General features: G+C 36.8%; 1 protein-coding gene across 3 annotated transcripts; it reads right to left on the minus strand.

Moving 5' to 3' along the window:
* Positions 1–518: 518 nt before the first annotated feature.
* mcf2lb (mcf.2 cell line derived transforming sequence-like b) lies at positions 519–18478 on the minus strand. 3 transcript variants are annotated; one of them, XM_016454278.1, is made up of 30 exons: positions 18360–18478; positions 13365–13448; positions 11208–11322; positions 11044–11134; positions 10354–10467; positions 10158–10274; positions 9237–9386; positions 8985–9109; positions 8179–8293; positions 7950–8069; positions 7599–7790; positions 7169–7360; positions 6729–6873; positions 6576–6640; positions 6337–6416; positions 6137–6203; positions 5769–5884; positions 5528–5597; positions 5318–5410; positions 4761–4853; positions 4210–4335; positions 3877–4098; positions 3301–3393; positions 3100–3178; positions 2906–2963; positions 2714–2835; positions 2562–2627; positions 2230–2304; positions 1557–1666; positions 519–1472 (listed from the first exon to the last, which is right to left on the minus strand). In XM_016454278.1, exons 1-30 carry the CDS (start codon positions 18439–18441, stop codon positions 1395–1397), a joined length of 3255 nt encoding a protein of 1084 aa, XP_016309764.1. In that variant the 5' UTR covers positions 18442–18478; the 3' UTR covers positions 519–1394. The 3 variants fall into 3 exon arrangements, with proteins under 3 accessions (XP_016309764.1, XP_016309765.1, XP_016309763.1); XM_016454279.1 differs by lacking the exon at positions 2230–2304; XM_016454277.1 differs by lacking the exons at positions 519–1472; positions 1557–1666 and having other exon boundaries at positions 1689–2298.
* Between the last annotated feature and the right edge of the window lie 112 nt (positions 18479–18590).

Raw genomic sequence — 18590 nt, forward strand, 5'->3', positions numbered from 1 at the left:
TGTCAGGGTATTTCACGTTGGGCCATTCACTTGGATCATTTCTCAAACAAAAGGAAGGTAAGGAAAAGGGACACTGACATAGACCAATACAATTTAGTTTCTCAATATGAAGAGTTCATTTGCAAAAACAGATAACTCAAAAAAAGAAAAGTTTCAAAAATCATGTTTTTTCATTGTTCATTCCAATTAATCTCAGTCAGTTGGGTTATCTTGATTAGGTTCAAAATAACTAAAAATACAGCTAACTTAACACAATAAAAACATGATAACATAATAAAACATGATTTTTGAAATTTTTTAGAAACGGAGTTATCTGTTTTTGCAAATAAACTCTTCATATATCTCCTCTCAGGTTTACATAGAGTGGTGAAATAATCCTTTGACATGGTTAAAAATAATGATCGTACTTAAATCATTATATGATATATATTCAAGTAGTCGGACTCGGAAATGTCATTGTGTATATTTGATCTGTTAAATTTTATCTATTAAAATAGGCAAAAGTCATTAGTCAACTATGGTTTTATTTTTATATGCATATATATAAAACAATATTAATTTGTAAATGTATTTTACATACAAATGGCACAGGGTGATCACAGTCACTTTGAGAAACAACATCTGCATATATGATATGCTTGTTTTACACATAGGTCCTAGTTTCCTGCATTGTACAGTACACAATGATATGTCACATGCTTTCACATTGGAGATCATGGGAATTGACAATAGACATGCCATATCCCAATATGGACATCATTACTGTGACAGAAACAAATACTAAGTTTTACGGGATATGAAACATGTATCACAGCATACTATGAGACAGTGTGTAAAGAGCTGGCTCAGGTGTCTCTGTAAAACACATTATATTGGTGCATTCTTAGACTACACTCTTAAAAATAAAGCTTTTTGCAAAGAACTCTCTTAACAACAGTCATTTTCCACAGCTCTTTGGAGAGTCAAAAAGTTCAGTTAGTGTCAGTTAGTCAAGACGGATTCTTATAGATTTAAAGAATAAAAAGGTGCTGTAAAACCCTTTCTGGCACTAACTTTTTGTTTGTGGCTGGCTAGTATGACCCCTGCTGGTACATGTTTGGTTCTAAGAAGCATTTTTCTCCATTGACAGCCATTTAAAATTAGCTGCATATTCTGACAAAAAAGCATTTAGTCACATTGCCATTGTGATTACTAATGGACAGCTTTCTCCATGTAGGCTATTCATTAAAACTCTTTGGTTCTACCAGAAACCTTTATTTTTAAGAGTATGCAGATCTTCAAAGTTAATGGGTTATATACTGTATGACTCATTTCCCTATTTTCAAGAGTTATGCACGAAACCTAGCGTATTTGCTGTACACTTATGGCAATACGCTCACATTCACACTTATCTCTCATTTCTCAGGATCCTCAGTCTCTTCAGAACACTGGATCTCTTCCTCTATCCTCACAGACTGCAGCTCATCTGCACACTGAAATAAAGATAAAGAAATGCTTAAAACATGACACCCTATTGCTTTTAAGTCTGACAGTGAAAAACAGACTTGGTCTCGTACCATTTTATGTTCCCTCTCCTCATCTGGGTCAGAGGTCACCTGCTCCTCTGCACTAAAATATCCATCATGCTCCACAGAGGCATCCAACGAGAGAGATCCTTTAGTCCAACCTGAGGCAGAGAAGAAAATAGTTTAAAGACAAAAGATATTGTAGGTAAACATGTAAATGAGGTCAGAGATGACAGAGAAAGTACCACTGAAACCTCACCGTGATAGACAGAAGACAGACTAGTGACCATTTCCCAGAGCACAGAAAGAGCATGCGTGGATGTGTGTCAGTGAAACGTTCCGGGTTCGATACAAGTTTGTCTATCAACAGCATGAATAAAAGGACAATTTGTCCACAACTACAACATTTTTGTACAGAAGAATGAATAAAAGCGCTTTTCTGCTGCACATTTCTGCTTTGAAATCCTTTGTAATGTCCTGCTTCATTAACTTCCATTGTAAAGACATTACTCTCTCAAACTGAGGGACTAGTCAAACGTATTTTTTGTGTAACAGATGCTGTCGATAGAGCTTAACCCGAAACAATTTTGTAAAGACAAAGACGTAGCACCTCTCAGAAAGCATCTAATGAGATGCACATATAACCTACAAACACATGCTATCCTATAACATCTCAGTGGATTATGCATAAGTGTGCACATACGTGTGTACTCAGTATGTGTACCTCTCCTACGATTCTGAAACAGGCTTGATGTACTGAACCACCTGACTCCGCCCATGTTAGGGTGTGGCCCTGTTTCTGGGAGGAAAATGACCAATCAGACTGCATCTCTGCATCTTCTTAGTTATTTCTTAGAATGGCACACCTGATAGAGTTTTTGTGTCAGCTATTTCTTTAAGGATCAGCTCATGTCTTTACCCTTTAGAGAGCTTGATGCCTTGGTGATAATGAATTAGTTATTTTTAACATCACCTATTTTCTATTTTTATTTAATCTCTTGAAAATGAGACAGCAATTAAACTATATTTGATTTTCAGTTTGCTGAAATAGGTCACCTAGAGGTGTAGGGTCACTCCGGATATCCTGTCGTTTTGGTTTTGTCTCAAAACTGAATGAAGACCCTGTAACCATCAAAGAAACAGAAAGAAGTTAAAGGGGAAGTTCAATCAAAATGAAAATTCTCTAATGACACGAGTTTTTCGCTCACCTTTTGCTCTCCCTGTCATTCTGGGCTCTAGAATATTCTCAAGTTCTTTGCCTCTTTCCTCGTCTGCCTTTGGGTTCTCCACTCTTCCACTCCTGAGGTTACTATGTTCATTTCTCACCAGTCTGAAGATGAGTTTCACTTATGAAATGAGCTCATATATGTATGTGTAAATGTGATGGCGTGTAATCGTACCTGTTAGTTGAGTTGGTATCTGAGGAGAATTGCTCAGGTGCCCTCTGTTGACTTGCCTCTACATAACACAAACATTCATTTGATGCATCTTAGTGGTAATTCTGCATTTTGCAAGTTATCTGAATGAATGAATCACAAGTTGTAAACCCTCCTCAACTACTTATTTACAAACTAACCTAAAACCAGGTCCATACCTTTGTAGGCCTCCAACTGTCCTGTTAGAAGTTTCCGGATTTCTGTTACCCAGATGGTCTTAACCTCCTCAGACACGGCCTACAGAATAACATATGTCACAAAGCCATATATAAACCCAAGTTATCTGATCCATGCAGACTGAACACATGTAACAGTCTTCTTAGAAAATCTGACCTCAAGACACACACTCTTGTGCTCACCTGTACTGTGTAGACCTCATCTCTTGAACTGGACCAGATCTCAAACTTCTTGCTGTCCCCTTTAGCATGCTCTGTTATTCCAATAGCAGCCATCTAACAAAGACAGAACAGAGACCATCAGGTGTGCAGGCTATTTTTTTCCTTTCAAAATAAAAAAAATTGCAGTATGAAAATACTCTTTTTGTGACCTTACTCATTTAAATATTTAAATATGCAACTTAAGCATGCACACATTTGAATTATAGACTCCACAGAACCAACAGATGTTTAACCAACAGAAATTTTAATTTAAGTTTGTGCATGTTATAAAATATGCTTCTTGGTTTTAGGATTAATAAAAGATTACAATTTTTAAAATGACCCATAAAAATATGAAATGTCACATTTGCTATTTTAGAAAAATGTCAGATGAGGAAAATAACCTTTTAAAGACACTAACAAGAGCAAATTTGACGAGTTCAGGAGAAATGCCATGCTTAACAGAACATAGCATAAAAGAGGTGATTTATCAATATGAGCTCAACATCATTTTGTGAAATCTTTAGCCAAGGATTATTAGACTAAAGACACACTTACGCTGAGCTCCTGTTTGAAGCTATATGAGGGTGCTTTCTCGTATCCCTCTCCGCTCTCCTCTCGTCTCTTGCAGAAGAGCAGAGCTTTCTCATGCAGGAACAGGTGTCTCTGCATGGGCTTAAACCTGGCAAGCTCCATCACCTTCACGTGACCTCTCTTATGCTCCGCCCACACGCTGAACGACCCCTGCATCAGCAGGCGACCCAGGTCTCCAAGGTTACCCTGGATGGAATCAATGATCATTGCTTGGAATATCGTGGAATAAAGAGGAGTGAAAAACATTAATGAACAGTATTGGGTAAGATGCGAGTTGTGTGTGCATATGTGTTTTACCTCATATCCTGTGATGGCGATGAGGTGCATTGAGTCATTTACAGCCTTCAGGATACCCAGTATGGAGGAAAGAGCTGCCTGCAGCTCCACTGAGCCTTCACAGCCTTTACTGTACTTAATCATCTCCTAAACACAGACACAAACACATACATTGAAAAAATCTTGTTATCGATTATATGACCCCTTTAAAACAGATCCAGTGAAACAGATTATTAAAATAGAAGAAGTTAGGGCAGGGATCCATTGATTTTTGATTGGATGAAGACAGATATGAATGTGAGTTTGCAGTCGATTGTACGAAAGGGAGAGGTTTAAGCAGAGTAAACGTTTGGAGATATGTCACCAGACACAAGCCTGTTTTCATCGGAAGATTTAAAACAAATTTTTAAAAATGAAATTTATACATGGATGAATCATTCAAAATAAGATCAACAATATGCATTTTCATTTCATGCTGAATTTAAGATGCATTTCGACATTTATCCCATATTCAGATGTCTAAAACAAACACTTCAGTTATGACATCTCCGTACACGCACATAATGCAGTACCTTCAGCAGGAGTTGGTATTTAGTGATCCTCTGCACAGGCTTCAGTAAGTATGAGTCCAGTCCTAGTTTGTGCTCTAGTTTCTTCTGACACTCCTGATGGCACAAACACAATTTGGTAAAGTTGTTTAAACTGCATTCTGTCACAGAGAGGGCCTGATGTCATCAACAGATTGCGGTTAGTGTATATGTGTTTCTGTGTGTGAGTGTGCATGTGTTTTGACTGAAAAACAAGAGTACTGCATTCTGCACAGTATTTATTGCTTGTTACCTATTATTTAAAACAAAAGCACGGAAAACACTATAGTATTCACCAATATTATTTTTTGCATTCTTAATACAATCTTGTAAGAAACTCTTAAGGTAGTGCAATCAAATAATAAGTGAAGAAGATGATGTTAGAAATCATATTACACAGTGAACTTTCGGGCAAATTTAGATGTTTCATTCAATTAATACATGGATACAGAACACTGTTAATGTGCACTGTATATGCACTGCATAGTGCTAAGCGAGTATTAGTTTTATGGCAGTATAATGTTAGATATGTATGTGTGTACCTGGAAGAAGGCACAGTCTGAGCAATGCCTCCAGAGGCTCTCAGAACGAGGCTTGTTGTGACAGTATTTCTCATAAATCTGCAGCTCCCCCATCTAAACAACCACAATTACCAAAGATCTGAGAATCGCTGAGAAAAAAAACCTCCCAAAAAAATTATTCATAATAGTTTACTTCTTGTTTTGTTTTCTTGCTAGTTATATAAAACTCACCCAGTCCAGAAAGCAGCGGCCCACAAGCTCAGGGCAGTCAGTGTAAGTTTCCAGCTCTTTGAGGAATATTCTGAGACAGAACAAGACAGACATGGGTTCAAATGAATCTTGAATTGTTTATTTGATATGATTGATGTATTTTATTACTCTCCAGATAATTTCAGAAAGGAAGATCTGGCATGCCCCCCAGATCTTCCTTTACTACTAACCTCTTCACGAATCACCACTAGATGGCGCTTACCTTTTGTGGAAATGATAAATTTCCTGCATGTTCCCAAATAACACATCCTTCTTGTTTTGCAGGGTTGCAGGGATGAGAGAAGCCATGGAGGGGTTGTCCATCTCTGCAGCATATCCCTATAACACATGTAATGAGGGCATATCATGGCAAACAGGATTTTCATGGCTCTTTTAAAATCAAGAGTTTGATGTAGACTTGCTCTAACATTCACAACACACATCCACCTCCTAAATCCAAGTGGTCTTTATAGGCCAAAACCTGCTACAAAAGTGTAGGACATGGCCTACATATTTCAGAATATGTTTCAAAATATTTTCTTGATGGAAGCTGATTTTCATTTATGAAACAACCCACCGTTTTTCACTCACCTGCAAAACACACTTAAGCTCTTCCACATATGCTCTTTCTGTTTCTAGTAACTCATTCATTACATGCCTGTGAACAAACACACACACACACACACACACACACACACACACACAATGAAGCTCAGTTAATGACAGGGGGTAGTCTTAGTAAGGCACATGTGTTCCCCTCATTCCTCTTTGACCTTTGACCCTGGACTGACCTGCGCAGCACAGCCAGGGTTTCCTCCTCCTCAGATACAGAAGGATTGCGACTGCTGCTGTCAACTTGATCAGAGTTTACCTACACAAAGAGATTCATTACTGAGTAACAGTCAAGTCACTTGCAGTGTTCACTATAATAAAGAGAGGTATATATAATTTGCTTATACAGAGAAAGTGATTTAAAATCACTAAAAAGAAAGGACAAACACTAAAGGCATTGTAGATGAATTAGACATACTTGTTTACAGGACACCCTGCTGTCTGAATCCTCACTAATACAGATGTTCTCATGCTCCCTGTGAGCTGAAAGAGAGAAATAAACCAATCGCCTTCATTTTACACTTAAAAAAGATAGATAGATAGATAGATAGATAGATAGATAGATAGATACCAGGAGATGAGAGTGACTCTGGTCGTGGGGCCACAGGTTGGACAGGTCGTGTTTGTTTGGCTGCTAGTTTCTTCAGACTGACCCTCCTCCTCTCAAACATCTCCTGTAGTGAGGCTTTCTTCTCAAATGCACGCTTTACTTGCTCCTGTGCCATTACACATTACAGTATACAATATAACACAATATAATACATTATACATCATTACACTTTTTTAAAACCACAAATACAGAATCTGAATCACGTACTCTGTATTTTTTTATCATTTGTTAAAGATGTAAAAAATGTCTATTAATTAATTCAACTATTTTTATTAATAATTAATGCTTTATTATTATTAATTATTCATTTTAATTAATAATTGTGCTAAAAAATGAACTGAAGAAAAAAAACTGAATCATAAACGAATTGCAGGCATTGTTATGATTTCATATTGCCATACCCTGAGCTCATTGTTCAGTATGTTCTCATATTCCAGCCAAACTGTGCTGATCTCCCACTGCTGTTTCTCATTGGCTGTCTCCAGGTAACACTCCAGCTCTGACAGTGCTGACTCCGCCCCCTCCTGTGACTGGCACTTGTCAAGAGGCTGTGACGCTAGCATGTAAATCCCATCATCACACCATTTACACACCTAAAAGCGAAAAGGAACAGAACGGAACATGCTGGAAACTCATTTGCATACACAGTACGTATGAAAGTGTGCTATGTATGTCTGTCTGTGTTTGTAGAAAATTTGCATGTAACTGTGCAATTATGTGAAGGTGAGGAGTTTAAACACCGTCACAATAATGGGTGCTTTATGGGTGGTGTAGGTTAGTGGAATGAATATATTCAAACATAAACATAAATGTGCATGTATTTCTAGTCACCATTTCCAATCTTCTATGTAGCTCCATAGCCTGTGTCAGCATGGTCCTCTTGTCTTTGAGCTCTTGGGTGAGATTTTCTCTCACTCTCTGTAGCTCATTGCATTTCACTGCAACAGTGTTGTCAACATTCTGAGAGCTGTCAATCAAACACTGGCCCTCGGCAACCACAGACCTTACTCTGTCCAGCACTTCCTGCAGAGAAAGGAATTGTGTTAGCAAGAGAGGAGGTACAAGGGTTATTGGAAGCTTTCATATAAATTAGACTGACACATTCACGCATATAGGTGTGTGGATGCACGTTTGTGACTGTAAGCATAACACACTAAGGTTATTCAATGGGCGGAGACTCACACAGGCTTTCTTCTCTTGATTGGTCAGCTCTTGAAGGAGGTGTTCTGTTTGGGCAGAGCTTATTCCAACGTCTGAGAAAGCATTCAGCGTGTCTGTTGTCTGCTCCAGGTCTGTTCGCAACTACAAGACCATAGCAAATAAAAACAGTGCAAATGTTATTAATGAATCTTATGTTTAGCAGTAATAAGAATAAGCTATATAAGCATGAATGTTTTTAAAAATGCAAGACCTGTTGAAAGTTGTGCTCAAACTGGCAGAGTTTCAAACATAGATCCAGTTTATTTTGATGCTGAATCCAGAACTCATCAAATGCTGTAGAGCTCTCATTTAACTGGGATAACAGCCTGTAAGTCATCAGGGAATAGAAGAGAGAAAAATAAATAAACAGGAAATGACTGACAGTGCATACATTAGACAAAACAAATATTATAAAATGAGATGAAATAGTGTGAAAACTACAAGAATTGTTATTATTAGTTAAAACTAAATCTATTTAAATGTTATTTGAAATAAAGCTAAAATAAAAATATTTAATGAAAAGGAGTAATGTAGCTTTGGCAACTAACTGAAATAAGTTTAGACTGAAGTACAAAAGTAACTAATACTAAAACTGAAATAAAGAAATATTTTATAGAATATTCTATATAGAAATATATGTATATAAACTAAAACTAAAATTAAAAATGAAATAAGAAAATATAAATATAAAAGCTAATTCAAAGTATTAATATATACTATATTACTACATAAATAATACTACAATAAATGCAGCCGTGAAATGTAAATCCACTCAGTTGTGCTATCCAAATCGCTAGAGAATGAGATAATGGTGAGATATACCGTAAGCATGAAGATGTGAGAGGAGGCAACGCCCCCACGTGATTGGCTAACCACTCTGCCAATTTAATAATACCTGACCATTATGTTTGCAACCATTCTGCAGATCATCCCAAAATGAAGGTACACTGCAAAAAAATAAAAAGACCTCTAGTGGGAACTGAGAGGATTTCAACTATGAAAGACTCACAGACTTACCTGTGCACTGTAGCAAGGTTCTCTAGTTGATCAGGGTTTAGACTGCTGTCCGGATCTCTGCGGACCGGTTCCCTGATGTTCTCCAAGAGTTTGCGTCCTTGGCTTAGAGCTCCTGCCATCTCTTCCTAAAGAGAAAACGGTGAAACAATAGTTTTAAAATAGTTAAAATAGTTAAAATAGTTTTGTTAGCTAAAAAGTGAATGTGTGAGGTGGCACATATTGAATGCTTTAAGAACAGCTTTTTATAAATACTTTGAAACTGTCTTTTCTGCTGGTTTGTGCATTGAGCAGATTGCTGGCTGTTAGGAGGTTGTTAGGGAGCTCTGTTTCTGCCAGCTCCCTGCCGAACACTTGCAGTCTCTCAGCCATCCTCTTCACTAAAGCAGCAATGCTTTCAAGATCCTAACGGCACAAAGAAATAATCATTTCACATATGATGTATATTACTGGTTTAACTTGTTTCGTATATGCAGTGAGGTTTTGAATGTGCTAAAATGACTTTTAAAGGGGTCATATGATGCGATTTCAATTTTTCATTTCTCTTTGGAGTGTTACAAGCTCTTGGTGCATAAAGAAGATCTGTAAAGTTGCAAAGTCTCAAATCCAAAGAGATATTCTTAATAAAAGTTAAGAGTCAGCCACACCTACCTAAAACGGCTCGTTCTAACACGCCCCCACATACCTACGTCACTATCTGGGAAGATTTGCATAACGCCGCCCAAATGTTCACGCAAAGAAAGAAGGCGTAATAAAAATCGACGTGTTTCAGAAAGGCGGGGCATAGAGGAGAAACAATAATGTACAGTATGTGGAAAATAATGTGTTTTTTGAACATTAAACCACATAAACACATTTCATTACACCAAATACACAAAATAATGTTCTTTTTAGCAGCATCATATGACCCCTTTAAAATAAGTTTAATAACAAAGACTTATCAGTAGCCTGATAAAAGATGTTTTACTCTATATGAAGCAGGTTGTCTCATGGTGGCCACTATGAAAAGCTGAAAATTATTTCACTTTATCCCCCTGATTACTGGCCTCTTTGACTTACGAAATAAATGATTCACAGCTGACTGTGAATAATAATGTATAAGTCCAGGACAACTGCCATAATGCAACATAACCCAAAAAATGAGTGAGTGCACCTTTAAGGTGTATTTGTTCTTACTGTGCGATGAGAGATCCAGGTCTTGTGACAGTAGTATTGAGAGCCACCCAGTTCTTGTGTCAGTTGACTCCGCTCAATATAAGAGTGCAGATCAGCCAGTGAGCTTAGCATGATAACCTTTAATACACACACAGGCCTCATTATTTACAATGACATGACACTCACTAACATAACACAACACATTCAGATTACTTACCGGTACTTTAAAGTCATCTTTGTGGAGTCTGAAGAACACATCAGACAAAGTTCGCTGCAGGATAGCACTGGGTCTCAGCACCAGAACAAGCAGAAGATTACCAGGAAACCAGCCCTACACACATATATAAAAAAGCACTCAAATTCATATTAAATATATTAAAAGATAATAATAATTAATTAATAATAATAATTTATTTTAGACAAAAGCTATCCAGATGTGTGTAAAATATCTACAAAAAAAAATAAATATTGAAGGAATAGTTTACCCATAAAAGAAGGTTTGCTGAAAATGTACAATCTGTTTTAGACTGTTTTAGATGCTTGTAAATAGTGCTTGATCTGTGCAAAATTTTCTCTTATTTAACTTGGAAACAAAACATCTTAATAACAGATTTGATCATTACAAACACGCAGCTTTTCGCTTCAATAGATGTTAATTGATGGACTGGTGGCTTGCTAATTACTTGTGGATTACTATGATATATTTATCAGCTGTTTGGACTCTCATTCTGAAGGCACCCATTTACTGCAGAGGATCCATTGGTGAGCAATTGATGTAATGCTAATCTGTTTGTATGATGGCTGAAGACATTTTCAGCAAATTCTTATTTTAACCATGCCTTCAAAAAGGTAAACTATGCCTTTAAAAACAGTATTTGTATGCATTCATACTGGAGTCAAGACTCACTGAGATACGCAGTAATGTCCCCTTTAAACACGTCCATCGATCTCTACGCCTGTCAATCACTACGATGAAGCCCACACCCGCTGCACTCAGACTGGTGAAGAAACACACGTTACTGCTGTCAGCATGTATGATATTCAAACATGTGTGCTACTGTGTGTATTTACCTGGGAATACTTGTCAGGTAGGTAAGAACATTACGAAACTCGTGGTCTCCAATTTCACAAAACGAAGGGAACTCTGGAAAGATAATGATAGGGCTTCCATCCTGTCCTCTTCCCCCTAAAACAGACAAAAATATGAAGAATCAAAGAGGAAAAACCTGCTCCTCTGATGTGTTCAACAGGCAAACAGTAGGGGGCAATAAATACCAGAAACCATGCTGTCTTCTGTGTTGGCATGCATCAGAGATCTTAAATTAGCACACAGGCTAGCCAATGAAAACCTGCTCACGCGACCTGTATGCTGTGTCAGTCTTTATATTGTGTGTAACTGCTACTGTTTGAGAGCGCTGTGACAGCTACATACACTACTGACGAAATGTTTTGGGTCTGTAAGATTTTTGAATGTTTTTGAAAGATGTTTCAAATGATCACCAAGGTTGCATTTATTTGGTAATAAATACAGTAAATAGTAATAATGTAAAAAGAGACTAAGTCTCTATGATATCCTGGTTTCTAGGTTTGGATCCTTCCCATGTAAGTGGGTTTGTTTTGACTATTTTACAGCTTAGAAAAGTGGTTAAAAAATAATTGTTCTAATATAGCAAGTGCTCCTCTCCTCAAAAAGTCACACTAATAAATATAACCATAAACTCTGCAGTCAAAATGAAGGCACAGCAGAGAGTACGACATATTAGTGTTGTCAGTATTCCCTCAGGACAGAAACTATGATTATACCAATGTACAAAGCGAGATCCAAAAATGTCACTCCAATCTTCCTATCTGTTCGCTCCTTTAAATCTGGATGAAGATACAAGGTGATGTTTCAGTGTTAAGGCGGTGATGATGGAATGGAGAGAAAAAGAGAGAAAGCCACTGGGTGAAGATCCCCATGTGACAAAAATATAAATTTGGCAAGTCATGCCTTCTTCTCCCTGTCTCCATGACAACAGGACAGAAATTGTGCAAGCATCGTTTACTCCGTTCAGTTTAACAGTAACAACCTGCCATCAAAAACAACACATATTCAGATGAATACCTTAAAGGGTTAGTTCACCCAAAAATGAAAATTCTGTCATTAATTACTCACCCTCATGTCGTTTCAAACCTGTAAGACCTTCGTTAATCTTCAACGATTGTTGAATAAAGTTTTTTTTTTCTTTTGCACACAAAAAGTATTCTCGTAGCTTCGTATAATTGAACCCCTGATGTCACATGGATTATTTTACAGATCTCCTTGCTACTTTCTGGACTTGGTAACATTTCAGTTGTGTTGCTGTCTATGCAGGGTCAGACAGCTCTCAGATTCCATCAAAAATATCTTAATTTGTGTTCCGAAGATGAACGAAGGTCTTACGGGTTTGAAACGACATGAGGGTGAGTAATTAATGACAGCATTTTCATTTTTGGGTGAACTATCCCTTTAAAGCTGCAGTGTATGCAGATGGCCACATGTCACAACAAAGTTTCTTAAACCCAGGACATATTTTTCCTTTCCCTTGCTTTTTACATTTTTCATACATGTACAGAGGAATTATCCAACCATCTATTTCAGAAGCAGGAAATTATGGAAGGTGATGTTTGACTAACAAATCACACACACAAGTACACTCTTTCATGTTCATGCACACTAGCGTTTATAACCTGTTACATGTTACAAAAATGCACCTTATTGAAGAACTCTTTTATATTGCAATATATTTTACGTTACAAATTTTTGATTACCCTCATTGAGATTAAGGGAAGTGTTTTAGTGTAATATACTAGAAATGTGCTGTATGAGTAAAATTCCTCTTGGCCCCGCTCCTATTATATTATAGTCTCTGAAGAATTTAATATTGTGAGCACAGTTTGAGACCTTGTTGAGATCTGATCCAAATCTTTAAAGAGGACATGAATGAGTATGATGTCTGGGGTCTTTTTTAGGAAATATATCCAAGAATTAAGAAGTGTAAGCAAACGTCTCCATCTGCTTTCAAAATTGAGATAGAATTATGGGTCCTTACAGGGTGTTCTTACTTGAGTCCTCTTTAAAAAAAATCTAACTCATATCCCTTCAAGTGGACCAAGTGTGAAAACTCCCTCTGAAACAATAATGTATAATATAATATTTCAGTTTTAGGGATAAAAAAGAAATGCATATGTAATGTAAAGTATATTTACCAGACAAGAACGCAAACTGTCTCTTGAGCTCAGTGATGATATCAGCAGCGTAGAGAGGGCTAGACTCCTTCTGCATGATCTCATCTGAAACAAACACACATGAGGCACACTAACATCACGTCTACAGTCATAATATAACATTATACATTATAGAATGACATAACATGAGTGTTCAAGTTTTCAGTGTAACCTGTTTAATACAATCACCCCCACAGTATCACCAATTAACTCTTAAGCTTAACACTCTTTTGCAGTTCCTTTCTTGCACAACAGCAAATAAGAAAACGGAAAGAAAAAAACAGCACTTATATTGTTACTTGACCATAAGATGAAATAAACCACAGCTGAAGAAGCTAAGCACAGGTAAGAAGACCCTACACACACTAATATATTATTGGCTGTCTTGACTGCATTGTGTCTTTGGCTGGTGTATGTTACCATCTGAGGGAGGTAAACCTTGCCCAAAGCCATTCCCATGCTCTGGTCAATAGCAACACGCATGTTTAGAAAGAAAAGAGTAGGTGATTCCCTATCTATCTCAACCAAAACCACCTCTGGATACAGAGCCATAAAATGCATACAACTAATAATCTTAATGCATACCCACCCCTTCTATTATATATTATATTATAGCCTCCAGAGCTTTTTTAACTGCAAGATTAAGAATTGTATTTTTTTAACGCACACACCAATTAGATATTATAAGTGGCACTTCAAAGTGAATGACAAAAGAGGTCTGAAAAGAGGGAGAATATATCTATTTCCTTCTTTTGTTCTTCTAAAATAAAAGTGTGTTGTTCCACTGGAGTCAGATTCACACCCTTAGGATGTTCACACACATTGAACAGAACTTCATCTGTCACATTTCAACGGACTTTTATGGTAGCGCTCACCTGTTCTGTGATGCATTGCTCCCCCACCGCCTAATGCTGCCCACCTTTCATACACACTGACATTTTATTTATTAGGTTTTTTTTGCTGTTAAAATTAAGTATTGTATCTACCATCTCTCTCACCTGCTCTCAATTCTAATAAATGATATTTAGATAAGTATAATAAAGTAAAATAACAACAGTGCAAATGGAGTAAGTACCATTAAAAAAATTATTATTTAAAATAATTGTACATGTTTTAAATTAAATAATAAATAAAAGTTAATATTATTATCAAATAGGATTAAATAATTAATAAAAGATATTTTAAAAATAAAATAAAATAATTAAACATAAAAGTTCTCACTTACTTTGGAGCCAGTGGCAATGTCTGGAAAAGCGGTAATATTTCTCAGCCTCTGCTAGAGGAATGCAAACTGTTTTCCCTTTGTTCTGTATATCCATCCCTCTGTTTTCTGCTACCTCTTCCACTTGTTGTTTAATACCTTACTAACTCCCTGGTCGTCTTGTAACCACAAGCAGTGACCTGAGAATGAGCTACCTGAGACAGGTGCACCAGTTAATGACTTCCTGTCTCTCTCTCTCTCTCTCTCATCATTTCCAACCTTCACACTGACTTCCTGGAATGGATTGGTCTCCTGACGCACATACACAGGTTCCCTTCACCTGTTACATTTCTATAACTGATAACAGACTGATCACTGACTGTAAAGAACTGTACTTCCTTTGTTTCCACTCTCTATGTCTGTCTGTGTCAACACAATCACCCCAAAAAGCGTCTGCCGCCCCCCCAGGAGCCCCTTCCCCCATCACACTGGTGGATGAATGAAACCCTGTGTGTGTGTTTGGTTGGTTTCTCTCTGGTACAAGAGGAATCTGAGTGCGATCTGATCTTGCTGAGGAGAGAAAGATAAGAGCTGAATTCAGACCAAGTCACTCAGAAGCCATTCAAACCAATAGATAACATTTAAAAGAAGAAAAAGTATTTTTAGTCTGGTAAATCTCTCTAGTTCCCTCCATCTCTTTCAGACACATGGAAATGTAAATACGCACTTTTCCTTTGGAGTCTCTGTGGGCAAAAATAGTCAAACTAAACTTCAGACGAAAAATAAAACATTAAGCACATATAATCTATGTCACAATAAATGGCTCTAAAGAGAGAGAAATATCTTAACGAAAACAAGTCACAATAACTATTAGAGCTAACCTATACATGTAATGTTTTAGTACACAATATTACAATTATTCTTGCACATAACGTATAGTGGGATCCAAAAGTCTCAGGCCATTTTGAAAATCTGGGATTCAAAATGTTAAAGTGTCAGTACAACGAAAAATGTAAAAGAAAAAAATGATAAAATGAATATAACTGAGAAAGTATTTTTCATGATTTGGGACTTTCTATAAGCCACTATGCAAATAAGCAAATTTTGTGACATTAATCATGTGACATTAATTTGTGACATTAATTATTAATCATAATCAATCAATCTTTCTACAGATTGTCAGATGAAGTTTAAGATGCTCTTTGGGTCATTCTCAAATCATACTGGAAAACACGATCATAAGGTTTTACACAAACTTGTGGATTTTTTTTTGCCAAATTATATAATTTCTAATAAAAACAACAACAAAAACAACCACAGCAACATTACAATTAGAAAAGTACAAAATAGAAGATTTTTCATTACTTTTTTCAACTCCACTGCACATACTTTTCAAAAGTCTGGGGTCAGTCATATTTGATTATTTATTTAGCAAGGACACATTAAACTGAGACATTTATGAAGTTACAAAAGATTTCAAATCAATCCTTTTGTTTTGATCTTTATATTCATCAAAGAATCCTGAAAAAAAATAAGGTTTCCACAAAAATATTAAGCAGCACAACTGTTTTTAACATTGATAATAATAAGGAATGTTTCTTGAGCACCATATCAGCATATTAGAATGATTTCTGAAGGATCATGTGACACTAAAGACTTGGGTAATGATGCTGAAAATTCAGCTTTGCTATTAAAGGAATAAATTACATTTTAAAATATATTAAAATAGAAAACAGTTATTTTAAATGGTTTTGACTGTACTTTTGATCAAATAAATGCAGCTTTGGAGAGCATAAGAGACTTTATTCAAAAATATATAAAAAAATATTGTACAGTACAATTATTGTGAACATAAAGTGCTAAATTTTTGACAGTGTTAGGATGCTTTCACTCACTCTGTTCTTGTACCAGCGGGACCAGAGGAAGCTGTCCACGTTCATTGTCTTGTTTTGGACGCCTTTTTCTGGATTTCCTCAGCATAACTTTCCCCTTTATTGTCGTCCGATACCGGACCTCACACTGTTCCTTTAGTTACGCTTTACGATACTACATGGTACTAAACTCAAATAATTTACTGCCATTGTTACAGCATTAACCACTAAACTCCAATTCAGAACAGCTAGTAGTTAAACAACATACGTGCTTACCTAAAGCCAGTGTACTAACTACTGCAGCAAGCTGTGCTGCTGCTGCTGTGGAAAACTGTGTTTTATGGTATCTGTTTTTGTACTCAGCAGTAACTCTGCCAAACACACACACATTTTAGTCAAGTCACCCCCAGCATGAATCTCACAGGAGAGTCTTTGGAAATTTTCTTTCAGCCTTTAGGCTTTTGAGAATGAGGGCAAGTACAAAAGTACATTTAGGCACAGACTTACAGTACAGTCAGGGCAGTTTTGTACGTCACTGAGAAATATCTTTCACATGTTCTTTTACAATAATATTCCACTGTTAAACGACGAGAAATTAGTTTAGGAATTCCTGCTGTATCATATTTGAAACATTTTTGAGGCCTCTTGGTTATCGATCAAAACTGCTGGAAAATCTGTTGCACACAATCTGCTACATGCCTTCTGTTGTCTGATTGACAGTTCATACTTTGGTTCATAGTTAGCAAGAAATTATCTTTTAGTATTATTGTAAAAACGTCTACATTCAGATTGTGGTACGCATGTATCTTTGCGGTAAAATCATTAATTATTTTTTAGAAAGTAAAAGAATGTTTATATTGCTATTAATATTTTTATGAGAACATTTCTCATTATGTTAAGAGAACATTTACTGGACTAAAGCAACTCGTCTTTATTTTATTATTAATCATACATCTTTTTTTTTTTTTAGAAAAATCTTGTTAAAATTTTTGTATCAAATATACAGTAATTGGCTTTTTTGTACATCGCTCATCATTGTATTGCATTATGTGCATTATGCATATATTTAATATTCATATGCATATGCATTCAAAGTTATGCTGGTATAAAAAAATCTCACATTACAAACTAATATAAAAAGAAAAAAAAAAATTATTTCATATGTCAGGCTTTTAATTAATTAATTACATTTATATAGTACTTTTCTAGGCACTCAAAGCACTTTACATTGTCAGGGGGTATCTCCTCATCCACCACCAGTGTGCAGCATCCACCTGGATGATGCGACGGCAGCCATAGTGTGCCAGAACGCCCACCACACACCAGCTTATTGGTGGAGAGGAGACAGAGTGATGAAGCCAATCAGCAGATATGGGGATTGTTAGGAGGCCATGATGATCAGAGGCTAATCGGCAAATTTGGCCAGGATGCCGAGGTCACACCTCTACTTTGGGATTTTTAATGACCACAGAGAGTCAGGACCTCGGTTTAACGTCTCATCCGAAGGACGGTGCTTGTTGACAGTATAGTGTCCCCGTCACTATACTGGGGTGTTAGGACCCACACAGACCACAGGGTGAGCACCCCCTGCTGGCCTCACTAACACCCCTTCCATGCAGTGATTTTACAGTGATAATATTTAAATAAAACAGTATCACACAATCAAAATGCTATTGCTCTAAATATCAACTTGGCTATAATTTGGCTGACACTTTGCCCATAAAGTGACCAAAATTTGTGGCCACATATAAGATTATGATGTACTCATTCAAAAGGTGAATAATCCTCACCACTGAAAAGCATTATTGAAGCTATCAACATTGAAATGCATGTCAACAGAACCAAGCACCTCTTTAATAACTGCGTGCTGAGTGACAATCATAGATACTCGTTTACAGTCCTTACCAATGCTGTGAGTGACATTGCTCAATCTGCGCTGTAGCTCTTGCATGACCGCCTTCTCTGTCTGCATCCAGATCATCGCCATCCTTCACTAGAGTGGACGTTATGGGAGGAATATCACCCTCTGCCCTTCAGTGATGGGCAATTCAGCATCAGCATCACAGAAAGAGACGGGGGAGGGGCTCTCCGATGACACCTACAGAGTCACACAGTACATAACCAGAGGACCTCACA

Source organism: Sinocyclocheilus anshuiensis, unplaced genomic scaffold (genome assembly GCF_001515605.1).
Source record: "Sinocyclocheilus anshuiensis isolate Anshui unplaced genomic scaffold, SAMN03320099.WGS_v1.1 scaffold976, whole genome shotgun sequence".
NCBI lineage: Eukaryota > Metazoa > Chordata > Actinopteri > Cypriniformes > Cyprinidae > Sinocyclocheilus > Sinocyclocheilus anshuiensis.